Source organism: Tetranychus urticae, chromosome 3 (genome assembly GCF_039701765.1).
Source record: "Tetranychus urticae isolate SD_2017Ah chromosome 3, NJAU_TeUrti_SD_1.0, whole genome shotgun sequence".
Classification (NCBI taxonomy): Eukaryota; Metazoa; Arthropoda; class Arachnida; order Trombidiformes; family Tetranychidae; genus Tetranychus; species Tetranychus urticae.
The window spans coordinates 14,428,903-14,454,769 of NC_142960.1; the positions used below are offsets into that span (position 1 = coordinate 14,428,903).

A 25,867-nucleotide genomic window follows, 5' to 3' on the forward strand; every position below is an offset into this window, starting at 1 on the left:
TAAATTGTTGATATTAAAGTAGTAAACAAAAAAAAACTTTATATATTAAAGGGATTGTCTCTTAATATACTTATATTCTGGTTGTGTCATTACTTGTTGGGTTCACTTTTACACAATTGTTTTCCACGTTTACTTATAGCTAAAGTAGAAAGCTTTACAAATATTCGGTCGTTTTTAGGACTTTAAAGGATAAATTGGTGTACTACCTAATCTTACGTAAGTATAAATATGATTAAAATGTAGATTAAACTGTAAATTAATTGTAAATCAATTAAATAGAGCGCCAACCAAAAGAAATATTATAACCATCCCTTGTTAAGTCATTTCTTTACTGTGAAAATTAACTTGTATCAATCTAAAACCTTTTAAATTGTGACCTAACCACATCTAATAATTTATTAATTTAGTTGTTGAAAAGATGGCTTTAAAACGTATTAAGAAAGAATTGGAAGATTTAAAGAGAGATCCTCCTGCCCAATGTAGTGCTGGACCTGTTGGTGATGATTTGTTTCATTGGCAAGCAACTATAATGGGACCTCCAGATAGTCCATATCAAGGCGGTGTATTCTTTCTAACAATTCATTTTCCAACGGATTATCCTTTTAAACCACCCAAAGTAGCTTTCACAACGCGAATATACCATCCTAATATAAACAGTAATGGTTCTATTTGTTTGGATATACTGAGGTCACAATGGTCGCCAGCTCTAACCATATCCAAAGTACTGCTATCTATATGCTCTTTACTTTGTGATCCAAACCCAGATGATCCGTTGGTACCTGAGATCGCCAAGTTATATAAAACGGACAGAGAAAAATATAACGAAATGGGACGTGAATGGACTAGAAAATATGCCATGTGATGCCCTATTAGGAGTAAAGAATGTCACTGATCAATCTTAATTTCCCCTTTCTTTATCTATTCCCGTCCCTTCTCTTTCTCTTCTCTCCATGCATTCTACACTGTTTCTACGCTCATTTTTTCTGTTCTCCTCTGTCTTGCTATTATCTTCTCTCTCTCTCTCTCTCTATTCCTTCATTTCTCTTCCTTCTTTACCATAACGAGAAAGAGTAATCAACGATTTAATTGAGAGCTAACTACACTAGCCATTAAGTAGGCACCTCAACTTTCAAAGGGACCCGGTTAAACGATGACGGTGATATAATTAAATCCGGGGAATTAATATGTATAAATCAACTAAAATTGATTAATCCAATCGATGACTTATCTCTACACTGTTTATTTGAAATTAATTCTCATATTAATTAAAGAGTCACCTTGATTTCTAAAGAGCCTGTCAAACAACAAGAATAATTTTTCTGGCAGAAGCAAATATGCTGTAATCAAAAGGTCTTTGACTTTGAGTAACTTCATCTCTGTCCAATCAACTGAATGATTTGGCAACTGTCCCAAATGAATTTCCATCGTCAGTACGCAACATAAACTCTACCTGGGAAGACAAAAAAATATAAATTTGAATCAGAGTTAGAAATTTATGAATCGCCCCTTTGGGGAAGTTTATACCGAAAAAGGTTTAAATTGATTGAAAATAGACATAATTCAATGAATTAGAATACAAAAACATGAAAGATAAAGAGTATTCATGGTGATGAATAGTGAATAGGGAATGTAAAAATCGATATATAAAATTTACTCAATAGAATATTAGAATAAACATAATCAACATGAGATCTTTGAGAGTTGGAATTAAAATCAGTCTTTGAGTCAATTCCATTTCTGATCCAAAACAATCTCGTTGGTGAAATTTACCCATATGCTTGACCGCATGGGCGTATTTTAGCGGGGTTCAGTCAATTAGATAACGGTCTTGATAATATAAACGTGAAAACAAAGAATAATGTTACAATTGTATAACATATCTCAGGTCCAAATCTCCAATATGCTGTAAAAAATTATTGAAAAGATTAGACGTGATTATTAATTGTTGTAAAAAACGAACTAACTTAGCGAAGACACAATTGGACCTAAGGCTCGAGGCTCGAACCTAGAGATCGGAATGTACCAAGGACAGTCCCTTTTTGGTCTGATGGTCCAGTTGATGAGGCTAGAGTTGTTGATCAAGGCACAACAGCGGCAGATGAAAATGAATAGAAAGCTAGTCCTGTATAAAGTTGAGGAATGGTTTGAGATAGTCCAATTGTCAAGAATGCCAACACAATAACAATTAAGCCCTTAAATTAAATAAATAATATATGTGAGCATAGTTGTCGATTAAAAAACTCAGTTTATATACTATTTTAATTGTCTTGAGCTCTTTGCTGGGTTTTATACGCCGGACATATGTTCCTTGAAGTAAAGCCATTAATGTACCACTGAATAAGTATACTTTTGCATTCTGAAAAAAAACAAAATTCATAAATAAGAAGCTCAAAACTTGGAGATTCATTCGATCTATTTACCTTGTGTCTATGGTGAGTTAAGAAAGTAAAAGTATATTTGAGGCCGGAGTATAAGAATAAGTAACGAAAATAGATGAATCCTGAATCACAGATAACTTGTAAATCTTGAGTGGAAAGAAAGGGAAAATACGAATAAATCAAATTGTTAAAGATTCATCATATAACAAAAGGTCAAACGAAATTAAACGCACCTTCTTTGCCAGTCTTTTGAACATTTGAAAGACGGGCACAAATAAATCGGGTTAACATATCCAAAAGCCTGCATGAAACCTTTGATGGTTGACTTGGGCTGAAGAGGTAAAAAATGGGTTACAAAAATAAGATTGCCATCAGAATAGAGCTTAAAAAATTCAATTCTTACTCGATTGGCTTTTGGAAGGGACTCTTTGAAGTATATGTAAATAAAATAATATTAATAACAGCCAAAACGTTAGAAAAAATGGCGGGTAAGGCGAAAAATTTTTGGCTCGATGAAAGGGCAGTTTTGAATTGTAGGAAACGAAGGCACCAAGAAGAGGACCAAAAATAAAACCAACTGAGAAAGCAACAAAAATCAACGCTATTCCTTTAGCTCTTTCAGCTTGAGTCAATGGGTCAGTAATAATTGCCGTAGATAGACTGACATTTCCTTTAAACAAGTCCCCTAGCGTACGAGCAATGGCAAAAGGAACGATCCTTGAGACATTGACCAGAGAAAATGAGAAACAGCTATTCCCATCAAACATAACATTGAAACACGGCGTCCATAGACGTCGGAAAAGGCCCCGATGAACTGCAAAAAAGAAAACCAAGATCCTAATGCACCAGTGCATCCATTTATTTAAATCATTTGGAGCACCACAATGTACTCAAAATGTTTCAACGATATCGTTAAGTTGCAATTAAAGGCCATTCTAGATTGAAAAAGTAAACAAACATTAGTTAAGATAAAATGAAAAATGAATGAATAAATGTACTTACTTTATCATTAGTTTCATAATAATCAAATATTGCTGGCATGAGTGGTAAAATAATTTTAAAAGCTGATAAATCAAGAATTAAAGAGGTGAAGATGATATAACAGGAATGGTTCATGATGTTTCTTGAATTCTTAATTTGAATCCGAGTTAGCAATTTTTGCATCGACCCTTTGGGGAAATTTGTACCGGAAACAGGTTTTTTGCTTAAACCAGATTATTTGTATTTATTCACATGTTTCTCAATCTGTTGCAATAAGACATTTTACATCAGAATCAGCAGTCGGGTATGTCTTTCATGTCTTTCTAGAAATTCGCTTGCCAACTGATTTAATTCAAACGCAGGTAGTTTTTTGAGGTAAGCAGGTTATCCTGGAAGGTTATGAGGAAAGTGCATATGAACTGTGGATAGCACAAAAATATGGACGGATTCACCTCCTTACTGCCAACTGAAAATCATGTACTTATTTCATCTTTATCGAGATTATAATTGACCAAAATTTGCATTCATCTATCAGCCGAGGAAACATCCAAGTCTTCACATGGAGGATGACCAATGATGGATTGAAAGTATGTCAAATAGTTTGTTAGTGATTCTCATATCATGACCCAAGTCTTCGAATGTTGCAAGAGTTGCAAAATCAGATGCATTCTGAGGATAAATAGAAGAAACAAACATTAATTAGTAAAATTACATTGTATTTGGCCGTCTATAGCTTTAAAATAAAATATTGGATTTATTCCAAATAGGAATCTTGCTTAACTCTTTTGAATTTCATTCAACACTTTCTTCACGCTATCTCTGAAATCATTTCAAATAATGAGTAATATGAGGGAAATTTACTTGAATTTTCACTTTTATTTTCAAACATTAAATCTCTGACGATCAAGAAGCTATTACTGGCACTCTAATTTTCGTCCAAACCTGAACTGTTATCATCATATTCAGAGTGTCCAGTTTGACTCGATACACCTGCTGTGGCGATGCGTCCATCAAGATCTAGATTTCCAGAAAGCTTACTCAATATTGAGCCATCAATTTGAGATGAAGATGAGCGTATTATCATAGACTGGCTACAATTTTCATAGATATAGGAACGAGTTGATGTAGCAGCATCCATAATTGTAATCAAAAAGTTAGCAAAAGAATAATATAACGATCTATTCAACGGATTATTTGAGCTCGGCAAACTTGGAACATGATAGAACACGGCAAAGAACTCCGTTAGACATGAATGTATGTTATGAATGATAATTGATGAGATTTACAGTGGGAACAATTTAAAAAACGAAGTTCACAGATTTCACTAAGAATAGCCCATACGCTATTCTTACTATTTTCACGTGAGGCCATGAAAAGGTGAACTTTTCTGGTTGAACAGTCAAAACTCAATCAGATTTAACGATAACTCTTTACGGCAATATAATATAGAATTTTTATGTTTCATATAAATGAGTTTAATTGCTGATATTAAAGTATAAAATGTAGTAAACAAAAAAAACTTTATATATTGAAGGGATTGTCTCTTAATATACTTATATTCTGGTTGTGTCATTACTTGTTGGGTTCACTTTTACACAATTGTTTTCCACGTTTACTTATAGCTAAAGTAGAAAGCTTTACAAATATTCGGTCGTTTTTAGGACTTTAAAGGATAAATTGGTGTACTACCTAATCTTACGTAAGTATAAATATGATTAAAATGTAGATTAAACTGTAAATTAATTGTAAATCAATTAAATAGAGCGCCAACCAAAAGAAATATTATAACCATCCCTTGTTAAGTCATTTCTTTACTGTGAAAATTAACTTGTATCAATCTAAAACCTTTTAAATTGTGACCTAACCACATCTAATAATTTATTAATTTAGTTGTTGAAAAGATGGCTTTAAAACGTATTAAGAAAGAATTGGAAGATTTAAAGAGAGATCCTCCTGCCCAATGTAGTGCTGGACCTGTTGGTGATGATTTGTTTCATTGGCAAGCAACTATAATGGGACCTCCAGATAGTCCATATCAAGGCGGTGTATTCTTTCTAACAATTCATTTTCCAACGGATTATCCTTTTAAACCACCCAAAGTAGCTTTCACAACGCGAATATACCATCCTAATATAAACAGTAATGGTTCTATTTGTTTGGATATACTGAGGTCACAATGGTCGCCAGCTCTAACCATATCCAAAGTACTGCTATCTATATGCTCTTTACTTTGTGATCCAAACCCAGATGATCCTTTGGTACCTGAGATCGCCAAGTTATATAAAACGGACAGAGAAAAATATAACGAAATGGGACGTGAATGGACTAGAAAATATGCCATGTGATGCCCTATTAGGAGTAAAGAATGTCACTGATCAATCTTAATTTCCCCTTTCTCCATTCTCCCTTCCTTTCTGCTTTCTACTCTCTATTTCTCTTTCTCTTCTTTTCTGTTCTTTCTTTCCTTGCTTTCCTTGCTTTGCTGTTTCCATTTTCATGGAAAGAAAAGCACCGAAACCATTTCATTCTGCTTCTTTTTCTGTTTCCTCGCCATTTCCCAGTTCCTCTTCTCTTTATCACTCTTCCTTCTTTACCAGAGCGAGAAAGAGCAATCAACGATTCAATTAAGAGCCAACTACACTAGCCATTAAGTAGGCACCTTAACTTTCAAAAGGGACCCGGCTAACATGATGACGGTGATAATTGCTAAATCCGGTGAAAAATTAACATGTATAAATGAACTAAAATTGATAAATTCAATCGATGACTTATCTCTACACTGTTTATTTGAAATTAATTCTCATATTAATTAAAAGAATCACCTTGATTTGTAAAGGCCCTGTCGAATAAAATAATTTTTCCGGTTTGGAGTGAAAGCGAAGTGGTTCGATCCCATGCATTAATAATCTGTGCGACTAACGTGATTATTTGGTGATCGTCCTGATTTATATCCAGCAATAGTGTCAGTAAATGTACTTAACCTGAAAACACTTATTAACAAATACATGAATAATCAAGTAATCAACATGATATCTGTAAGATTCACCACATAATATGTACATGTAAACTTGTCGAAACATTTTGTATTACCTATCAAATATATTCAGTTCTTTCTTCAATTCTCGACATTTAACCTTAGATCTTCAATCTTGGAGTGAATCTTTCGCGTTATTTGCTCTTTTTATTTATTAAAATGTCGATTGTTTTAATGTTTAGAAGAAATTTTCGGTAAACTTGAACCAGTTTTTAGCTCAGTCGAATGGTTGGAACAAAAGATAATGAAAAAATTGAGAAACAGAACGGAACATTAATCATAATAAATAAACCTTTTCTTGTTATTTCCCACGTTACGAGTGATGAGGTTTCTCCTGAAATGTGAATCATTTTTTGCCCATTTTATTCATAAAAGAATCTAAATCAATTTTTCTTATGCCTATGACTGTCACACGTGCTACTATTTTGAAATCGGAGTATGGCTTATCCATAACGTTACGATTACCAGCTCTCTCTAAAGATGCGTGTTGAATTTGAGTAAAGTCTTTCTCCTATTGTATATGATACGCAGTGCTTCAAAAAATATCGCGAAGAAGAGGTTGAAGGGTGCAAAGAAGACCAAGTTAATCTGGATTACTATTTGAAAGGCATTCTGCGTTACATTTTTGCGCTATGCAATGCCAAATTCATTGCAATTTAGAAATTAAAGTTCCGTTCTTCTATTTATACACAGACTCTTGCATAACTATTTGTTTACCACTGCATGATGGTCCCAAAATTTGATGAAGCTGATAGAGCTGTTGGAGAAAGTTCGATGAGAAAACTAACAGCTCAAGCGGAAATCAACATTTTAATGGAAGAAAGAAGAATAAATTCAAGAGAGAGAACAATTATCTCAAGAAAAACTCTTGATAGCAATAGAGTAAAGGAAAAGAGAGAAGATAAAGAAAAAGGATTTAAGATTGATCAGTGACATTCTTTACTCCTATTATGGCATCACATGGCATATTTTCTAGTCCATTCACGTCCCATTTCGTTATACTTCTCTCTGTCTGTTTTATACACCTTAGCGATCTCAGGTACCAACGGATCATCTGGGTTTGGATCACAAAGTAAAGAGCATATAGATAGCAGTACTTTGGATATGGTTAGAGCTGGCGACCATTGTGACCTCAGTATATCCAAACAAATAGAACCATTACTGTTTATATTAGGATGGTATATTCGCGTTGTGAAAGCTACTTTGGGTGGTTTAAAAGGATAATCCGTTGGAAAATGAATTGTTAGAAAGAATACACCGCCTTGATATGGACTATCTGGAGGTCCCATTATAGTTGCTTGCCAATGAAATAAATCATCACCAACAGGTCCAGCACTACATTGGGCAGGAGGATCTCTCTTTAAATCTTCCAATTCTTTCTTAATACGTTTTAAAGCCATCTTTTCAACAACTAAATTAATAAATTATTAGATGTGGTTAGGTCACAATTTAAAAGGTGTTAGATTGATACAAGTTTAATTTTCAATGTAATGAAATGACTTAACAAGGGATGGTTATAATATTTCTTTTGGTTGGCGCTCTATTTAATTGATGTGCAATTAATTTGTACTTCAACCGCAAATTAAATCTATCTGAACCTAAATTTAACTGTATTTTATTGAGATTAATCCTTCCAGGTTCAAGTGAGCAACACAATTTTCAATACCTTACATTCAATTTTTAACCAAACGAGTGATCATATTGCGCTAGAGAAACTTATACGATCAAAATTCGGTACATTATTTCATTCCATCAAGCCACTTAATCGAAACGTAGTTTAGAGAATATGTTTACAAATAATATCAGAGATTAGTCGTCGACATGCGATATCGCAAATCCCGATCCTAATCTGGTACAACTCAAAAAACGAATGGCTAGCTTTATCTGTATCATTGGAATGTCCATTCGGTTTCATCTCAAGGAGCATCATCTATCCGCCATTAAAATTACATAAAAAATGATCGGAAACAATTTATGAACTTCCAAATTGTTTTCTTAACATGAAAGCAAATAATTTACAATTTTTACACTTTTAAAATAAACTGTGATAAGCATGAAAATTGAATATTACCAAAAGCCCGCCTTCATCTTACTCAGCAGATGGCGTTAGTGTCATTGAGGGGGAAACACAATTCACAGAGACCTCTGATTGGGTGAAATAGTGGAGACCGTTAATAAGGAGCAATTTTTGCAGTCTTAATTTTCACAAAGGGAAAATCAACTCTGCGTTCTTTGCATTTGGATAATTTTGTGATTTTGTTTGAAATCTTTTAATTCAATTGACTAACCATCTTTTGGTACTTTAGTTTAAATTACATCTAATTATTTCATCTGAACAATTATGGTACGTAATTAATCTACTGCGACATTAATTTGCTCTGTTTGAAATGTTACTCTAGATTTTACTTGCATGTTTCTTCCCTTCCTATTGTTGTATCTATGTCTTTTTGTCTGTCTACCCTCCATATTTAACAATTTATTTTTTTGATATTTTAGTTTAAGTTAACACTATTAACATTTTCCATTTTTATTATATTCATTAGGCTGGAGGTAAAGCTGGTAAAGACTCTGGAAAGGCTAAGGCCAAAGCAGTATCACGATCCGCCCGTGCTGGACTTCAAGTAAGTGTTGCTTATGCAAAGTTTTGTCTATCTTTTTCGTTTATTCAATTTAATTTCTATTTATCTTTTTGTAATCTAGTTCCCAGTAGGACGTATTCATCGTCATTTGAAAAACAGAACAACAAGTCATGGACGAGTTGGTGCTACTGCTGCAGTTTATTCAGCAGCTATCTTAGAATACCTTACTGCTGAGGTAAATATCTTTAGATTTATTTGGCGGGCTTTTGTGTTTGTTCTGTTATTAACCTACTCTGTTGTTTTGTTGTTGCCTTTTAGGTTCTTGAATTGGCAGGTAATGCTTCCAAAGATTTGAAGGTAAAAAGAATTACTCCTCGCCATCTTCAACTTGCCATTCGTGGTGACGAAGAATTGGATTCTTTGATCAAAGCTACTATTGCTGGTGGCGGTAAGTTTATAAATTTATAATATTCTCAATTTTTTAGATACTTTACGTTCTCGATAGTAGGTCATAGGGTAATGTTACGTTTAGGCGCCAAAACATTTCCCGCCCCGCCCTTTGGCGCTCTTTTCACTTATTGTTATCATTACTATATGTGGACTTTCTTTCTCTTTTTTAGGTGTCATTCCTCATATTCACAAATCTCTAATTGGCAAAAAGGGAGCTACTGGCCAGAAACCCGCTTAATTAATTAATATGCTCAGTGGGAAAATAAGCTGATAGTTAAGATAGGATTTTTCTCTTTTTTATTTTTCCTTTTCTTCATTAATCAACCATCAATCTGCAAGACCAAGTCATTATTGTGACATTCATTCATTAAAAGCTCACATCTTATTTGGAAATTTCACACATTAAAATAAACATCATAATAATCTCAAATGTTTTGTTTGCTTTTATTTTACTTCAAAATTTTCCACAATTTTCGTGAAATACGTGAATCCGGTCATAATTTTGTTGAGGATTATATCTTTAACTATCCAAAGAGATTCTAGTGTTATCTGGAAACTGTAATTGAAAAAACATTTTTAGTAAGGTTAATTGTTAATGGATATTTGTTGACTCACCTTTTCACCCATTTTTTACAAAATCTTACAATCCAAACATCTCTTGAATTTTCTTTTCGGTGTGCATCTGGTTCCCACACGGATTCAGCGGCAGTCTTGTTCGTAAACGTGTACATATAAGAGGCGGGTTCTGATTTAATAGGAACGACACTATGGAATTGTCCTGATGGTAATTTGCAATCATCTCCTCGTGACATAATGCGTACGAAAGATCCTTCAACCTGCAGTTTAACCCAACCACTAAGAACCTTGAAGGTTGTATTTCCAAATTGAGGGTCAACAAAGTTGACAAAATCAAGACCTGCAATCAATTGAATCATACGTTAGTTTCAACTGTCATGATGGTTTCAAATCATTTTCCAATAAATTGAGAAATATTGTATTGGTATAAATTGCATGAAACTTGCCTGGAAAATCAGCCATGAAAACTACGTAAGTTTCATTTGAATTCAATATCTCTTCTTCATATTCTTTCAATGTTGACCTCCAACTTGTGAATTGTGTCAACATTGGTAATACCCAGGATGGTTTCTTGAATGGTGACCAATCTGCCGCTAACAGGTCAATCCTTGGATCAAAGATACGCTGAGCAAAGCGTTTATTCAATGACATCCAAACATCTATATGAACTTCAAAATCGGTTAGATCGGTTGTCTTCTTTAACCTTTCTCCTAAACAAACAGCAAACTGTTTCGCCATATCAGCATGATGGGTCCATCGGTTATTGGGTGAATATTTTTCAACATTCAGGTACATCTCTCGCTTTGATTGCTTGTCAATTATTAAGATACGTTTACCTAAAAGGCGCCAATTGTGAACCATCATATCCCACGAGTAACCATATATACCCTGGGTCCAAGTATTGTAACCTTGGGTTAAATTGTGCGAAAATGGTAACCCCAGTTGTAATCCCATGTAAATTATAAGGACGAGACAAACTAATTGTTGTTTTTTAGTGACCTTATTATTATCAATAGATGACGGGACTAACAGTCTTTTTGATTGGTAGTTAGTCAAATTGGGTGCGGCTTTTTTCATTTCGTTCTTTGCCATTGTTTTCCCGCCATCAGTATCACTATGGGTTAACCTCAAATCTTTATTTGTTTTTGTAAATTTTTTTTGTTCTTCTTGTGTTTCTTTAGATGGTGCTCTTTTTTTATCGTTTGGCTGATTGTCTGAAGAATCAACGTGAAGGTTTAATGATTTTATTAAAGATACTGGCCAATCGGGAGAGCTATATATTGGAAGAACTGCCAACATGACATAAGGAAACATTCCAATAGAAAACATTTGTGAATTCATTGCATTGAATAGCCCAGTGAATAGGTAACCTAATGGACGTGTTGATTGGAATAATAAAAAGAATCCAACCGAGGCATCAACCAAAAAGCCACCCCAATGGACAACTAATAAATCAACCAAATCTGGGGAAAGTACCAGTCTGTTGTGACGAAAAATGGAGAGATCAGATTTTAATATTTTTCAAATGAGCAGCTGATAAATTTTGAGTCAGCAAGTTAAACATAAAAATTGGTTTACAATAATTGATGTTATCTTACTACAAAGCCTTTTTTCCCTGATGATACGAAACTTTTCATTTTTCACCAAGTAACTGGTTAACATTGAGGAAAGATGTATTACTATACTAATGGTGTTTGTGATGCTCACTCGATCTTAATTATTACCTGAAACTTTATCTGTAAAAAAGGACAGACAACTATAAGTTGACTTTGTACAGAGAGAGTAGTGAACCGTGTAAACTCAAAATGGCCGATCCAAGACTGGTTCACAGTGTTGCCCTTTACCTAGTGTAACTTACTGCCCCTAGCAAAATATACACATGGTTACAATGGCTTTTGGTTTTACCGACAAAGATACATGTAGTATGATCAATCTATGGGTTATCTGTTGTGAGGGTAAACCCGGTTTACCCAAAGTAATACAACCAACTTTTTTTTCAACATAAACACCTTTACCCATTATCTCAACCCATTGAAAGAAAATAATGTTGAATATTTTTACCTGAAAGGTGAAAAGACCCAATGGTTTGACAAATATCTCATTGAATAGCCACCAATCCATTCAAGGTTAGCTTTCTTGACTCCAGCCAAAAAATAAACCAAGCTTATTTGGAATCTTATGATGAAGTATTGCCAGAAAGGAATTTTTTTATTCTCATCTTTTGCAGTACGGTAATCAAGAGACCTGTAATAAGTTTATCTGATGATTAAATTGTAACCACAAGAATCAGAAAGTTTTACTGTTTGATTTTCACAAAACTTGTTGATCTTCTGGTTATAAAAATTCATGCTAGCTGAACTCACCAAATTTTATGAGCATCAGAAACAGTTAACATCATTGTAATCAATCCAAATAGATAAGTGTGGTTATTCCAGTAGCTTTTGTCTAACAGAAATATATACCAATAGATTAATGCATAAATTGTTGATGCAAGCTTAAATTTGTAACCAAGAAGCATACCAATCGAACCTGATGAACGTAAGTAACAAATTTTCTTAGATTTATTATGATAATTGCGAGAAATTTAATGCTTACCTAATGTCATTAACACATATAACAGGTTCATATAATGACCGGGTAATGGCTTAATCCAGTGAAACAACGGGAATCGACATTCATCTGGATCAGACCAACGTTCATTGGCTGCATGGAAGGCTCGTTCAACTTGTAAATCAATTAACATCAAGAGACCAAATAAGATACGAAACACAGCTAAACCATGGCCATCAACTGGTTTGAACATAAAACGGACAAAAGAATTGAAAGATGACTGATACTTAATCAACCTTTTAAACATCGTTGGTTTCCCAATTTCCGAGTGGCACAAAATTAAGAAGTGATGGTTTATTAGTTTGGACTCAATTTGATGGTGAAGAGGAAATTAACATTCAGTTCATTTATTTTTTGTGGTGAACAAAAGTCGGTGAATCAATAATTGGTTGTAATGATGACCAGAAACTCAAAAAAACCAGGAAACTTTAAGGATCATCAAAATGGCTGTCGAATTGATCCAGTGTTGAGGATAATTTGGTCAATGGATAAGACAACTGATTAAATGGTCAAGTTGAAGTTAACAAATTTGTTCCACCATTCATTACCATAGTAACCTTGTAAATGAACCAAGATTGTTTCCCGAAATAGATTGATAGATAGATGATGATGAAAAAGAGAGTCTATCTTCTTGGTTAACTTTTTGGCTGCCTGATGATTGATGAATAAGCAAGGCTGAACAGCTTCTGATGCACCATTAACTATCAAAACAAAACTGTTAATTGCGTGAAGATGAAGTAACTCTGAAAGTGAAAGGGGAAACACTGAGCTCACGCACACACACAAACATACTTAATGTTAATCGGAATCAACAAGTAAAACTTTACTGAGCATCTTTTTACTGATCATCAAATTATTGGATCAATTGATTTTACCTGCCTAATCCAGATAAATAGCATTTCCATCGTTACAGTAAAAAGTTATGGTTTAGAGTTAATCGTAAAATATGAACTCAACTCTGGCCATTTTTATTTAATTTGTGTGTCCAGCCATTTCTATTGCGTTTCAAGCTTATGGTTCATATTTATTTGAAATCAAAAATAAATAATGTGCAATTTCGACCTGTTTTATGGCAGTGTTTTATTGTTCATATAATTCCCGATTTCTGTGAAAAAACTGGTTCTTTTTACTACTTTGATGCCTTTGAGCTCGCGTTTTAAATTAGTCAATTGTTGTAGTTTTTCTCAAACATAAAGACAAGACAAAGGATAAAGAAAGGACAGAAATAAGGAATCTTTTTCCTGTTGCTCACAAATATGGAAAGAAGCACCAGACAAATTGTCAACTCGATTGTCAAATTGTCCCGGCGCTAAATTGAATTTTGTCCACTTATATTACAAATAGCTAGGAACAAGCGAAAGAGAAATGTTACATTGTAAAAGCATTGAGCCTAACCAGTTTCATCAACTCATTTGACCAAGAATCACTTAACCTTCTCTGTAAAGAAACTATTATCCAAATGTGTATTAATGTATTTGAATGAGATCAATCTAAAATTTTCAGCTAATTCCTTAATACTGTTCATTTCATTAAACCTGAAATCTCCAGCTAAACCAATCCATAATTTTCAATCTATTAATTTTCAAGCGCTCGATAAAATCACTCAGTATATGAAAATTATTAAGCCTTAATCTTGGCCTTTAACTGCTCTTCGGTTGGTTATGTTTTGGTTATTCACTCTTCTGAATGATCCATTCTGGCCCCGGGTCTTCGCGTGGCTCAAGTTTTCCTAATTCTTTAATTATCTCAATATTCGCTATTAATTTTCGCAAAAAAGGTTGTTTAGGTGAAAATGGACATGAAATTATCTTAATTGTGTTTGTTTCTGACAATCTCTATCTTTCCCTCTCCATTTCAGTCTTGCTCTCTGTCAAAAGTAATTTACAGTTAAGCTTGGATCGATTTTTATTTATATATTTGCCGGTCAATCAAATGCTTCTTTTTCCTGCAAACTGTCATTTTAACCATTTAATCTCCTAGAGATGATGACTTTTTATAAATTGCAGTGTTACCAGATTAAAAGTCAACTGTTTTTGGCAATTGACACACATAAAAAAATAGCCAGCTAAGCTTATAAGGAAAGGACAAGTCTTATTTAATCATAATTTCATCTGAAAATGACCACAGAAACTGATCTTTAATTCTGATTGAAACATGTCTTTATAGCTTCTGCCTTATATCTTATTTCATAAAATTACTAAAGTTTCTGGCTTATTCAGTAAAATGTCAAATGAATCAAACTGTGTTTCTTGACTTTACAAGTTTAAATGATATAATTTAATTCAATTATCAATTAAATATGGATAAACCTGTAACTTGAAACTTTGAATCAATGAAATGTAAACATAGATGTTCTAGATTGATCTACACTTCAATACTACGACTAATATACTGTTTAGAATAACCTGATAAATGCGTAAATCTCATTTCACTGAAATCATTGAAATCAATCTTTGAATCGAGAAGGAAATGTCAAAAACACCTGATTTGTATAACATGAACAAAGTTAAATGTCATTTGTCTCAGCAATTAGACTGATGACCGTTTTAATCAAAATAAACTTGTAGAGTGCAATCAAACCAAAAACCTAATTTACACTCGATCGATTCAATCACGCAAATTCCAGAAAAATAGATTTGATTGCTTCATTTAAAACAAATGTTTTATAATCAAAATATTTCAATTGAAAGATAACAAATTACAAAACTCTGAGCACTCTTTACAAAATTGCTCACTTCACTGACAACAGATGGCATTAAGATCTCATTTGATTTTGGGTTTTGTGTTAAATTAATGGCATTGGTAAAGTATCTTTACTAAAGATAACGTTATTGTTTAATTGTTGTTAAGACTAAGGAATTACAATTGTAACTTATTTATATTATTCTTGACACCATTGCTTCATCTTTAAAATCTGGTTTACTTCAATTGTGTTGTTTATTTGAATTGAACCCAAAAAACCCAAAAAAAACATGTGAACCAATTTGCTTCAAACCTAAATGTGATCTTTGTTTTCATTTGACTCCAAGCTTATGTATCGCCATTAAGCATCACTCAACATTTAATCATGGATTGAAATTGATTGTGACAATAAAATTGGTTCATTCAATCAACCTAAAACCCAATTTTGAAAACACCTTTCAAGATAATTGGTAGCAGCTTCAAGGAAGCATCAAGATGACCAAATTTCGTATCTCAACCCATGTTTTAATCAACTTTATTGATTACATCTAAACTCCTTAAACATCTTAACTCCCTACTGATTAATAACCATCCAGATTATGACCAGATGTCAATCTCTGATGATGATTGCAGATAGCTACAATTGGTTACTAAAAAGATTGAATTGTTTAACGGGCAAACTCAACTCTGGTTGTTGGCAACTATTAACTCCATTACCAGGAAAAAAAGCAAAAACCATAAAAAACTAACTTCCATATTATACTTTTATAATTAATTATTAAGAAAGTAAAAGAATCAACAAAAGTGCTTTTGTATATTGATATATGTATTATGTTGATAATACTTTGAATGTTTAATGAAAACAATTTCTGGTGATGAAGAGCCGAAAGAGAGAGAGAGAGAGAGAGAGAAAGATGAAAACAAAGACAGACAGAAGGGAAGACAAAAAAATAAGTAATTAACTTTTGTTATACGTTAATTAAATTTTCTGTTGATTTCAGGCAAAATGACAGAATCAAATAATAAAGTGAATATTATTATTAATAATAATTTACTTGAAGACTACACAGAAATATTTATCATCATCATTATTAACAATATGATTATGATTAATATTACCATGAATTATGGTGATGATTGTTACAACATTTCTGTTTAATTTGTTTACCCAATGTTATTTAACGTCATTCCAATGATAATGGTTATCATTATTTTCACCTCAAGGCATTAAACATACTTGTATCAATAGTTTGTGCCCAATAATTAGTCCTGAAAACAAAGGAAACACACATTTACATGAATCTAATTGTGAGTAATACAAGGGTTTACATAAAAAGCTCAATCTTCTTAACATCAAACTTTAATGACGCCAGTAATGTTATACTTCAAATGAGGCCAACAATTTAAACATAATCACTTTGATTACCAAAAGGCTCCAATCTTGCTTAAAACAGCTGAAACATCAAGACTGTTCAATCCAAAAATTATCCCAATATGAAGTTTTCACCAAAAGGCGTAAAACCAACTGTAATTTGTTTTAGGGAAAAATTAACTCTTCTGAGGTTATGGGAAAGATTTGAAGTTACGCACTCGAGCGATGACAAAAGTTCAAAAATTAAACTTTTTTAGACCGCAGAAGAGCTTAGTCTTTCCTTATAGAGTTCAGATAATTTTAGACTTTTGGTGAAAGTTCCATGCGAATATGTAAATTGGTTGAGGAGTTAGAGCCCATCGCCCAAGATAAGGCCTTAAACAGCCAAATGGCTGAATATAAAAAGCTGTCGTTTGTATTATATCTTTAGCCAGAAATATTTGAAGCATTTAGAACTGATCAGAATCATGTTTGAACCCTTATCAAATGATCTACTTTAGAGGTTAAATGACCTGACTTAACGGTTATAATACGTGATCTGAAATGAAAAATCATCCAAGTCAAGCAATAGACCTTATATTTATACAAAATTTCAGCGATTTATCTTGTTTCGCTCACGAGTTTTGAACTAAATCAGTTTCAACTTTAGAGCGCAATATTGACCGAACACGGAAACGTAACTTTTGATAATACCTTTCATCAAGTTTTTTCCCATTTGGCGACGGTCGATTTTTGGTGGAAGACACTTTTCTGGTTGACTTTATTGTCATCTGGGTTAAACATTATTAGACGATAAATCAATCAGTCTATTATTGACTAATTGATTGTCCAAGAAAGTCTTGTTAAATGATCAAAAAATTGTCATTTTCAGTTTTATTGAAATCTCTGAGGTCCAGTCTTGATCTTTAACTTAATACCTGATTCATTTAGAAGCCATTTTTTCGTAATTCTGGTTCAACATAATCAAAGTAATGGTTCAATTTGAATCGGTATTGAAGTGACAACAAATTGATGAGATTTAAAAACAATTTCAATCACATTAACGATTATTGTTAATACTTGTCATAAAGCGAAGGCCAATTTTATCACATTAAACATTTACTTTGTTTCTTGATCATTACCAGTGGACATTAGGGACTTTTCAATTTTACTTTGATTACCAATTTGGTGATTGATTAACCATTGACATTTATTAATAATCCAGTGATGATTATTTTATTAAAGTAAATGAAATAAGAGTAATTGCTATTCAATTTAATGGTTATCAATAAAGCCATGATGAAATTATGATATTAAATGATATTCTCTTGATTGAACAGATTAACCCGAAGCTGATGAGAAGCTGAAAATTGGGTTAAAGGATGTTTCCAGGAAATTCGTGTTCATCTCAGGAAATCAGATGAATGTGTGAAAAAAATCAGGTAAAAACGGAACCGGATATGGGATATAACATTGATCAAATTCAATCAACAATCTGAGAGAAGCAAGTTGTTGTTCAATGAAACGTTTACAATTGTTTTATCAAACGAACCAGAAAATGGGTGAAACCAGAAAAGCAAAGAGAAACGTTCTTTTTTGTCATCAAACAAATTATTCCAAGTCAATTACTTAGTCATAATTATGATCAGCAATTAACTGAAAAGGAATGAAAAATTGAACCTCTTCAAGAAAATCAATAATAATGATGGACAATTTGAATAACATTTGCAAGTCGAAACAATTATGATAATTGGCCTTCTCCGAGTTCAATTAAAAATGTTTTGCCTAATTTACTTTTACTCAAATTACTAATTGCAATTGGCTAAACATTGGCTGACCATTTACTGTAAATCAACTGAAGGCAAGAATGAAAAAAAACAACCAGAAAAAAGTGATTAAATGCACCAATTATTGAAGTTATAATGAATTAATGAAAACCCAAATTTGGTGAAACCAGAAAATTTACATTTAAAACCTTTTCTCCAAATTGAAAGTTGATCAAAAATGTTTAAACACAATTAGAGCCAGTTGTGTTTCCTTTCATTTTTGATTTACAATTGCATTTAATTTAGCAATTTAAATTGTTAACCTTATCACAGAAATGGTTATTGAATGGAAAGCAATTCAAGTCGCTTCTTTAATAATGTTTAGATTGTTGATCATCTTTTGTGTGTTGAGCCTTTATTACAATCAGATTTGATGGTAATTTAATTAACCCTAAACTTTACTCACAACTTTCATTTCTAATTATTTTGGATCCATTGTTATTCAACTAAACAATAATAATAACAATCTCATGTGATGAGTTTTTTTGCTTCATCTTCTTCTGGTTCAACATATAAATCGATATTAAAGTGGAAACACACAGCTCAACATGGAGATACATTATTATTATTATCATCATTATTTTATTATTATTATTATATATTAAATTGATGGGGAAATTGACCGAGATTAGAGTTAAACATTTGACAGACTTTGGGAGTGTTATTATTGCTGGGAGTGAAATAACTATTGTGATTATTATTAATGGAAATATTAATATTGAAAAGAGTCTTTTGGTCATTTAAGTGATTACGTTAATGTTTAAGGGAAGGGAAGGGAAAAGCTAAAGCATCTCTCGAGTTGATGATAAACAATGAGATTGAATATGGAAGACAGCATTTTTAAATTACACAAAATTCAATTTAATTTTGCTTCTAGGGAATTCTAATTCACTTTTTACTTTATCATTTTCATCCCATTGTCTCCCTTTTAGTTTTATAATTTACCTTCAAAAGTTGATATTATTTTTTGGGTTTACTTTTCAATTTTGGATAATATTGTGTGCTATTTGTTGGTTGAAAATGTTTCCCCTTTCGTCCCTTTTCCTTTTTTTATCAATGTATTATATTATTTTGCTTGTAATTGTATGAATTTTTCAATGGAAATGTTTGTTTAAAATAAAGGTGAATCTATAAATAAATACTGTGAAAGGTTTTTGCTGTCTGCTATCCTCTTGTATTTATCAGTTTGATTGGAGTGAGAAATGCTGTGAGAAATGAAGCTGGGAGGGAAAGAGGATGAGAGATGAAGAAGGCCATAAATTATTAGTTAAATGTATGAAATTAAATGGATCCAATGGAGAGCAATCAAGTTAATGCAAATATTATCCGGTGAGCACAAGATTCTCATTAAAATATAACCCGCCCTCACTTGAATCTCATTCATTCTCACTTACCTTTCTCATCTTGTTTTTTTCTCATTCCTATCTTCATTTGCCCTGTTAACTAAATTAACACAAAATTGATCAATAAAAGTGCGCTTCACCAAGAATCATCAGCATAAAAACTGATTCACAAAGTTCATTATAAACCAGAAGATGTAATCAAAAGCAAGTCCAATGTAAGCATCATTAACATCGTACGTAACCAACCACAAGATCAACCTGACTTGCCTCGACCTTACCGTCAACCTTAATCATTCCTTCAGCCTCTTAATCAGTTGCTCACTGCTGAACGATTTTTACCCATTCTTTTGCTCTTAACCAACCTACAGACTTTTACTATTCCCCACTAAACCCGACTTGCCTCAAGCCACTTTTGGTAGTCATTTATCCAGTAGTTTTAAACCGTTCAGGTCTGAGGCAAGGTTCCCTTCAGAATCAGCGTCTTTTCTGGACAAAAGCAAATCTTTGCTGAACCATTTTTACCCATTCCATTCCTCTACAAACAACTAAGTCTTTCATCCTACAGACTCTTACCATTCCCCACTAACCCACACTTACCACACTTACCTTCAACCCCTTTCCGTAACCTCTCATTTCTGGCTTCTTACAACTTGTCAGTAGTTACAAAAGATTCAGGTGTGTCAAGATGAACTTTCAGAACCAACGTCTTTTCTGGACCAAACCTTTTTTACAGAAAAAAATGAAACTTTATTTTCGTTAATTTCATCTTTTATTCTGGTACATAATTTATCTCAATTTTTTATGCCCAAAATTTATTCATGAAGTTTTGCATTTAATAAAAGAAAATAGATTTTGTTTCCAAATTGAAATTGCAACGAAAGATATTTGATTAAATTGGAGAGAATTGATTGAACAATTAAACTCAAACTTACTCCCCATAGGTTACTAAGCTCTTGACTGTTGACCTTTCACCCCTTGCAACCAAGATTATCCTATGTTCAGCAAAACCTATTCATCTCCATCCCTTGCAACCTGATGAATCTTTTTTTTACTCCCAACTCTATCCAGTCCCTTCTCAATCCTGAAATGTCTCATATTTTTGGCATCAATTTTCACCAGTGCTAACTCTAGTATCATCTTGTGTTCAACTCTAATTGTAACTTGAATGTAAATGTTAACATTGATTAACATGGTGATAGACCAAACAATAGGCACAAACAAAATAACAAGTTACTTACCTAATATGTATAACAATAAACACCAAGGGAATGAAATAAATTGTGAATGCAAATAGACAAATGATTTGAAAAGCAAAACACACTCACAAAAAAATCACGTCAACCTCCATTTAGAGTAACAGTGATTACGTTTTTTTGCCTCTTTTTTACTATTTATTATCACTAATAGACTAATAATACAAAGTGCAGATAACAATAACAATCAAAGAATTGAATTGAATTGATATTATTATTGACTGATAGTTTCATTATTCACTTACCAATAGTCAGACAAATTAGTTTTTATTTTTTCATCCTTTTCCAAGTTCCCCTTGCAAGTAATTAGGATGATTGATTAATGATTAGGTAAGTAAAAATTACTTTTATTGATTAGATTAAAGTGGCAAAAGCAGAGATAAAAAGAGATTGAACAGGAAAACTCATTATTACAGTTTTTATTACATGCAAACAAGAACCATGAAATTTAATTGACATCGTAATTTAAGCAATTACAATTAATGGTTGTTCAAAAAAAAGGTGAACAAAGATTTGTAATTATATTAACCATGAAGCTTGATAACACAATAATTGAACAGCAGAAATGAGTTGAAAATGAAAAAGCAAATACAAAAACTGGTAAAAAAAGGTTAAACATTGATTAACCAGAAATAATCTTCATTCAATTAAGCTGCAATTGAAGAGACGATTCAATTGAATTAATTTTTCCCATTCAATAAAGAAGCAACTGAACAACATTTTATCCTAAAACGGGTCCAAACCATCGCTTAATCACCTTTCAATCATCTTTTAATCAAATAATCTAGAATCACTTTTCGATAATCTTTTATATCAAGTTTCATCGCTTTTTTACCTCCCAGCCATTTGTGTATACAAACATTGTCATCATCAATCCCAGCTTAACATTGATCGCTGTATTTTAATGTTAAACACTTTGCTTTTTTAAAACCTTAATCATTGAGAAGCAAAAAAAAGATGCCAAATCTTAACCAATTTTTTGCTTTAAAATAGACTTTTTCTGGTTTCTTTTGCCCTGTTTTTTTGTTGTTGTTGTTGCTTATTATTAAACAATATTCATTTATACAATTTGTAACCATTTTGAATATAAATATACTTTGTTTTATTATTATTATTATTATCATTATTTGTACTCTGTTGTTGAATATAAAGTAAGAAACAGAGAAACAGAGCAAACACACACAAATATCATTACAATTCACCTTATATTAAACTTATAATCTTTCTCACTCCCAGTTTATATTTATAAATTGCATCAACTTAAGGTTTCATTCCCTCCTCTTCCTCCTCCTTGCCAGCCTCCAACCTCTTTTTTTATCATCTTTATCATCTTCTCACTCTTTTCCCCGGCCAATATGATCACCCCACACCAAAAGTTATAAGAAAAAAAAGATGAATCTATTTAATAACCAAAATGGCCTCCATATTTTCACTAGTAATCATGAAAATTTCATCAAAAATAACCAACAATCATCTTTTATCTTCACATTCTTGCCTCTCATTCCTTCATCTTCATTCATTTTCATCTCAATTGCTATCACTTTCACCCTCACTATTATTATATTACTGATGTTTCTCCTGTTTTTATTATTATACTTTGCTTCCAACCAATAATTCATTCCCTTCAACATCATTTGTTTCTCTCAATTTCAAATTGAAACCCAAATTTTTTCCCATCAAATTCATCTTCTCTTTCTCTCTCTCTTCATCCTCCTACTCTTATTAAATGTATCATCATTGCTACCATTAAATTGTGATTACTTAGTATATTGAATAAGTTAATTGAAATAAGGTTTTCTCTCTCTCTCTCTCTTCATCTTCTGGTTCCCTCTTTCATCTCATCAATATTAACTCAACTGTTTATCCTCTTTTGCTCATTACTTATCTTGCATTTACAATTTTAACAAGGAAACTTAATTAATAGGCTTTCACTCCACTTTTCAGTCACTTGTTTAATGATTCCCATCATAGGCAAAGGTCTAATTAAAAATGGTTGCCAATCAAGGATGATAATGCACCAGCACTTGATTGAGAGTGTATAATGAAACAACAAATTTTTGTTTACTTACTGTACAAGTTATTTCATTTTGATTTTTTTGTGTGTGTTTTTACTCGGTAGCATTTGTTAAAAGCAAAGTGAGTGGAAACGAGATGAGATGAAGATAGATTTATTCATTTTTTTATACATTTTTATGTATAATATACACTTAATTTTGGCCAGAATAAACTGTAAGAAACAAGAGGAAGATGGGGAAAGAAGGAATGGGATGAAAAATGATGAAGATGATGGTGATTTCATGAACTATCAAGTGTCACCAAAGGTGAAACATGTGCGTGTTGTCGGGCGCTGTTGGTGTGTAACTTCAACTTGAATCAACTAATGGTCATGGCATGAGTAAAGACGACTTGACTGGGACTGATGTGGATGAGACTGATGGGCTTGATGAGGGTGAGGTTGGTGGGGTTGATGAGGCTGGTGGCCTTGTTGGTGAGATATTGAATGGCCATTATGTCCACCACTTTGATCACTTTTTTTTGAACTATTGTTTACATTACTATTAACACAATTATTGGTTGCAATCACCGGATTGTTAAGATGATCATGAACATGTCGACGAGAATTGATTATATCTCCGTAATCATCTTCACATAAAATCCTATCATCATGCAGGTAAAAACGGTCACCAACGCAAAACCTAAATAAATAATTAAACAGAAATTAGAAATGACCAGATTTACCAGAAAATGAAAAGTGAACCCAAAAAACTTGAAGTGAAAACCTTTTCCAATTTAAATTGTTGTTGTTGCAAACTTTAATTGATTGACTCAAATCGAATGAAATGCTTTTAGTTGATTCAATCATCCTGACGATTAACTTTAATTAAATTGTTTTCTCCCACTTATTTGACAATTGAAATTAACTTTTCTGGTTCAGTTTAACCTTTAAAGATTCAACAATATCATTACGTATCACATCATCTAAATTGAATTGATTACAAAGTTGAACCTTTTTTTGTGTTCGCTCGCCTTTTGTTCATCACTTAATTTAATTTGATTGATTGTTAGGTAAACTGTCAATGAGGAGCGTTATTATGATTACATGCAACAATTAATAAACTGTGATTAAATTTGTTGCCAATTGGTTAAAATGAATGAGGCACAAAAGAAGGCGGAAAAAGCAAATCAAAAAGTTAATTTAATAACATGGAAACAAACAATAACAGTGAACAAAAAACAATTACTTTTTCATGATGAAAACCCATTTCCATGTTGAATCAATATATAAATTAATGATTATTTTACTTTACTCATTTATCACCATTATGCTTATTTAATTGTCAATCGGATGATTTATGATCAATGTTATTGATTATTTTCATCATTTCATTTCAATTTAACCTTCCTTTTAAATAACACAATATCTCAATGGATTTGATGATATTTTTCATTTTTTCATTGGCTTCACAATTTTTACCAATTTATTAAATTACATTTCAACAATTAAAGTGAAACAACAACAAAAAGGTTGAAAGGCTTTTTAATTAACTAGATAATGTTGAAGGAACCCAAAAACATTAGCTTTTGGTAAAACATAAACAATAGGCAAATTTGGTCAAGTTAATTAAGCTAAAAGCTAATTAATTATGGGCAAGACAAAAGTGTAAAATGGTTTAAAATCAATGTTAATGGGTTGAGATGAATATCCAAAAATGGGTTTTAATGTAACCCGAAAATTAACTAACCTTTTATTGCACGTTTGGCAAGCAAAACATTCAAGATGATAACTATTGCCACGAGCTCTCATCACAAGTTCAAAGCTGGCAATCTCTTTCTGGCAAACTGAACATCTTCCTGTTTGTCCGAATAATCTGATGGAAACATGAAGTGTTAATGAAAATGAGACTGGATAAAAAAGGTTTGAAGCACAGTAAGACACTCACCTGAAATAGTCTCGTTTACAAAGTAATAAGTCAGCTTTGGCGTAAAAAGTGTCCGACATTTCAGCAAGTGAACCATGGCACAGGGAACACTTTAAACAGCTTTCATGCCATATTTTATCAGCTGCTTCCAGAAGCCACTGTTCCTTGATTAACTCGTTACATCCTGAGCAAACATGTAACCTTTCACCTATCAGGGAAGATATTGAATTGCCAGATACTTTTCTCTCCATCATTTTCAGATGAAATAAACATCCATAGAGACACACCAATATGTATAAATACAGAGACACAGAGACACACAAACACACACGTAAGTGAGACACTAAACACTGGCAAAGATGTGTGTTTGTTTTGTGTTGAAATACAAATAATAAAAGGCAGCAGTAGATGTAATGCTAATAACAAGACAGTAAAAAGATGAAGATGAGGAAAAAAACGAAACAAGTAAAAGATGATAACTGTAAGGGATTTAAACACAATAAAGAGTAACCGGGATATTGAGTCTCATCATCATCTCTCTTCCCAGGCTGCCTCATCAATTCAATCCCATAAAGCACGCATGTATTTCAACTCTCACTCCAATCATCATCTCACTCTTCACAGACTCCTGAAGGATGAAGATAAAGAGCAAAAATTTGTATATAAATGGTAAAATGATGCGTGTGAGTGCATCAACATCAATCCAATTTTGCTGTCTCTCATCATCATCATCATCATCATCTTTCCTCTTCTCTCTCTCTCTAATGCCGCGATTTGCAATAAAAACTGTTTTCCCTTTAACTCGCTTTATTGACGTCCTTCACAGGCCATTTCAATAAATTCAACAATCCTATCAAATCTTACAAATCATCATCTTTATCCCT

General features: G+C 32.5%; 7 protein-coding genes and 1 long non-coding RNA gene across 12 annotated transcripts; 4 read left to right on the forward strand and 4 right to left on the reverse strand.

The window, feature by feature from the left end:
• The first annotated feature begins 82 nt into the window (after positions 1-82).
• LOC107363844 (ubiquitin-conjugating enzyme E2-17 kDa) lies at positions 83-1,290 on the forward strand. Its single transcript, XM_089268754.1, has 2 exons — positions 83-216; positions 408-1,290. Exon 2 carries the CDS (start codon positions 419-421, stop codon positions 860-862), a length of 444 nt encoding a protein of 147 aa, XP_089124880.1. The 5' UTR covers positions 83-216; positions 408-418; the 3' UTR covers positions 863-1,290.
• LOC107362369 (solute carrier family 75 member 1-like) lies at positions 1,221-4,878 on the reverse strand. 5 transcript variants are annotated; one of them, XM_089268759.1, is made up of 9 exons: positions 4,398-4,878; positions 3,381-4,028; positions 2,782-3,313; positions 2,612-2,709; positions 2,421-2,524; positions 2,255-2,356; positions 1,965-2,192; positions 1,655-1,903; positions 1,221-1,450 (listed from the first exon to the last, which is right to left on the reverse strand). In XM_089268759.1, the coding sequence occupies exons 4-7, from the start codon at positions 2,667-2,669 to the stop codon at positions 2,079-2,081; spliced, it is 378 nt and encodes a 125-aa protein (XP_089124885.1). In that variant the 5' UTR covers positions 2,670-2,709; positions 2,782-3,313; positions 3,381-4,028; positions 4,398-4,878; the 3' UTR covers positions 1,221-1,450; positions 1,655-1,903; positions 1,965-2,078. The 5 variants fall into 5 exon arrangements, with proteins under 5 accessions (XP_089124885.1, XP_089124883.1, XP_089124882.1 ...); XM_089268757.1 differs by having other exon boundaries at positions 1,771-1,903; positions 4,302-4,873; XM_089268756.1 differs by lacking the exon at positions 1,221-1,450 and having other exon boundaries at positions 1,486-1,903; positions 4,221-4,877.
• A 64-nt stretch (positions 4,879-4,942) lies between these two features.
• LOC107362277 (ubiquitin-conjugating enzyme E2-17 kDa) lies at positions 4,943-6,194 on the forward strand. The gene is made up of 2 exons (XM_015929337.3): positions 4,943-5,058; positions 5,250-6,194. Exon 2 carries the CDS (start codon positions 5,261-5,263, stop codon positions 5,702-5,704), a length of 444 nt encoding a protein of 147 aa, XP_015784823.1. The 5' UTR covers positions 4,943-5,058; positions 5,250-5,260; the 3' UTR covers positions 5,705-6,194.
• A 990-nt stretch (positions 6,195-7,184) lies between these two features.
• On the reverse strand, positions 7,185-8,429 carry LOC107364189 (ubiquitin-conjugating enzyme E2-17 kDa). The gene has a single exon (XM_015931512.3). It carries the CDS (start codon positions 7,791-7,793, stop codon positions 7,350-7,352), a length of 444 nt encoding a protein of 147 aa, XP_015786998.1. The 5' UTR covers positions 7,794-8,429; the 3' UTR covers positions 7,185-7,349.
• A 178-nt stretch (positions 8,430-8,607) lies between these two features.
• His2Av (Histone H2A variant) lies at positions 8,608-9,852 on the forward strand. The gene is made up of 5 exons (XM_015931513.3): positions 8,608-8,737; positions 8,937-9,014; positions 9,094-9,207; positions 9,291-9,420; positions 9,593-9,852. Exons 1-5 carry the CDS (start codon positions 8,735-8,737, stop codon positions 9,658-9,660), a joined length of 393 nt encoding a protein of 130 aa, XP_015786999.1. The 5' UTR covers positions 8,608-8,734; the 3' UTR covers positions 9,661-9,852.
• On the reverse strand, positions 9,708-12,855 carry GC (gamma-glutamyl carboxylase). The gene is made up of 6 exons (XM_015931509.3): positions 12,594-12,855; positions 12,362-12,527; positions 12,060-12,242; positions 10,445-11,478; positions 10,038-10,338; positions 9,708-9,978 (listed from the first exon to the last, which is right to left on the reverse strand). The coding sequence occupies exons 1-6, from the start codon at positions 12,853-12,855 to the stop codon at positions 9,867-9,869; spliced, it is 2,058 nt and encodes a 685-aa protein (XP_015786995.2). The 3' UTR covers positions 9,708-9,866.
• Positions 12,397-13,676, forward strand: LOC149093445 (uncharacterized). Its single transcript, XR_016199574.1, has 2 exons — positions 12,397-12,536; positions 12,619-13,676. It is a non-coding gene; the product is annotated as an uncharacterized LOC149093445 (long non-coding RNA).
• A 9,539-nt stretch (positions 13,677-23,215) lies between these two features.
• On the reverse strand, positions 23,216-25,629 carry LOC107364311 (LIM domain only protein 3). Its single transcript, XM_015931649.3, has 3 exons — positions 25,005-25,629; positions 24,807-24,932; positions 23,216-23,759 (listed from the first exon to the last, which is right to left on the reverse strand). Exons 1-3 carry the CDS (start codon positions 25,235-25,237, stop codon positions 23,441-23,443), a joined length of 678 nt encoding a protein of 225 aa, XP_015787135.1. The 5' UTR covers positions 25,238-25,629; the 3' UTR covers positions 23,216-23,440.
• Between the last annotated feature and the right edge of the window lie 238 nt (positions 25,630-25,867).

Bases quoted from the DNA above. Each gene is read 5' to 3' on its own strand.
- LOC107363844 (XM_089268754.1), top strand. From the start codon at position 419: ATGGCTTTAAAACGTATTAAGAAAGAATTGGAAGATTTAAAGAGAGAT.
- LOC107362369 (XM_089268759.1), bottom strand. From the start codon at position 2,669: ATGTTAACCCGATTTATTTGTGCCCGTCTTTCAAATGTTCAAAAGACT. The intron at 2,357-2,420 runs GTAAATAGATCG...GTTTTTTTTCAG, and splicing joins TAACTCACCATAGACACAAG to AATGCAAAAGTATACTTATT. The intron at 2,193-2,254 runs GTATATAAACTG...ATTTAATTTAAG, and splicing joins AGCTCAAGACAATTAAAATA to GGCTTAATTGTTATTGTGTT.
- LOC107362277 (XM_015929337.3), top strand. From the start codon at position 5,261: ATGGCTTTAAAACGTATTAAGAAAGAATTGGAAGATTTAAAGAGAGAT.
- LOC107364189 (XM_015931512.3), bottom strand. From the start codon at position 7,793: ATGGCTTTAAAACGTATTAAGAAAGAATTGGAAGATTTAAAGAGAGAT.
- His2Av (XM_015931513.3), top strand. The intron at 9,015-9,093 runs GTAAGTGTTGCT...TTTGTAATCTAG, and splicing joins CCGCCCGTGCTGGACTTCAA to TTCCCAGTAGGACGTATTCA. The intron at 9,421-9,592 runs GTAAGTTTATAA...TCTCTTTTTTAG, and splicing joins AGCTACTATTGCTGGTGGCG to GTGTCATTCCTCATATTCAC.
- GC (XM_015931509.3), bottom strand. From the start codon at position 12,855: ATGTTTAAAAGGTTGATTAAGTATCAGTCATCTTTCAATTCTTTTGTC. The intron at 12,243-12,361 runs GTGAGTTCAGCT...AACTTATTACAG, and splicing joins TCTGATGCTCATAAAATTTG to GTCTCTTGATTACCGTACTG. The intron at 10,339-10,444 runs GCAAGTTTCATG...AATTGATTGCAG, and splicing joins TTTCATGGCTGATTTTCCAG to GTCTTGATTTTGTCAACTTT.
- LOC107364311 (XM_015931649.3), bottom strand. From the start codon at position 25,237: ATGATGGAGAGAAAAGTATCTGGCAATTCAATATCTTCCCTGATAGGT. The intron at 24,933-25,004 runs GTGAGTGTCTTA...TGTTTCCATCAG, and splicing joins TGTAAACGAGACTATTTCAG to ATTATTCGGACAAACAGGAA. The intron at 23,760-24,806 runs GTTAGTTAATTT...TTATTTATTTAG, and splicing joins TGCCAAACGTGCAATAAAAG to GTTTTGCGTTGGTGACCGTT.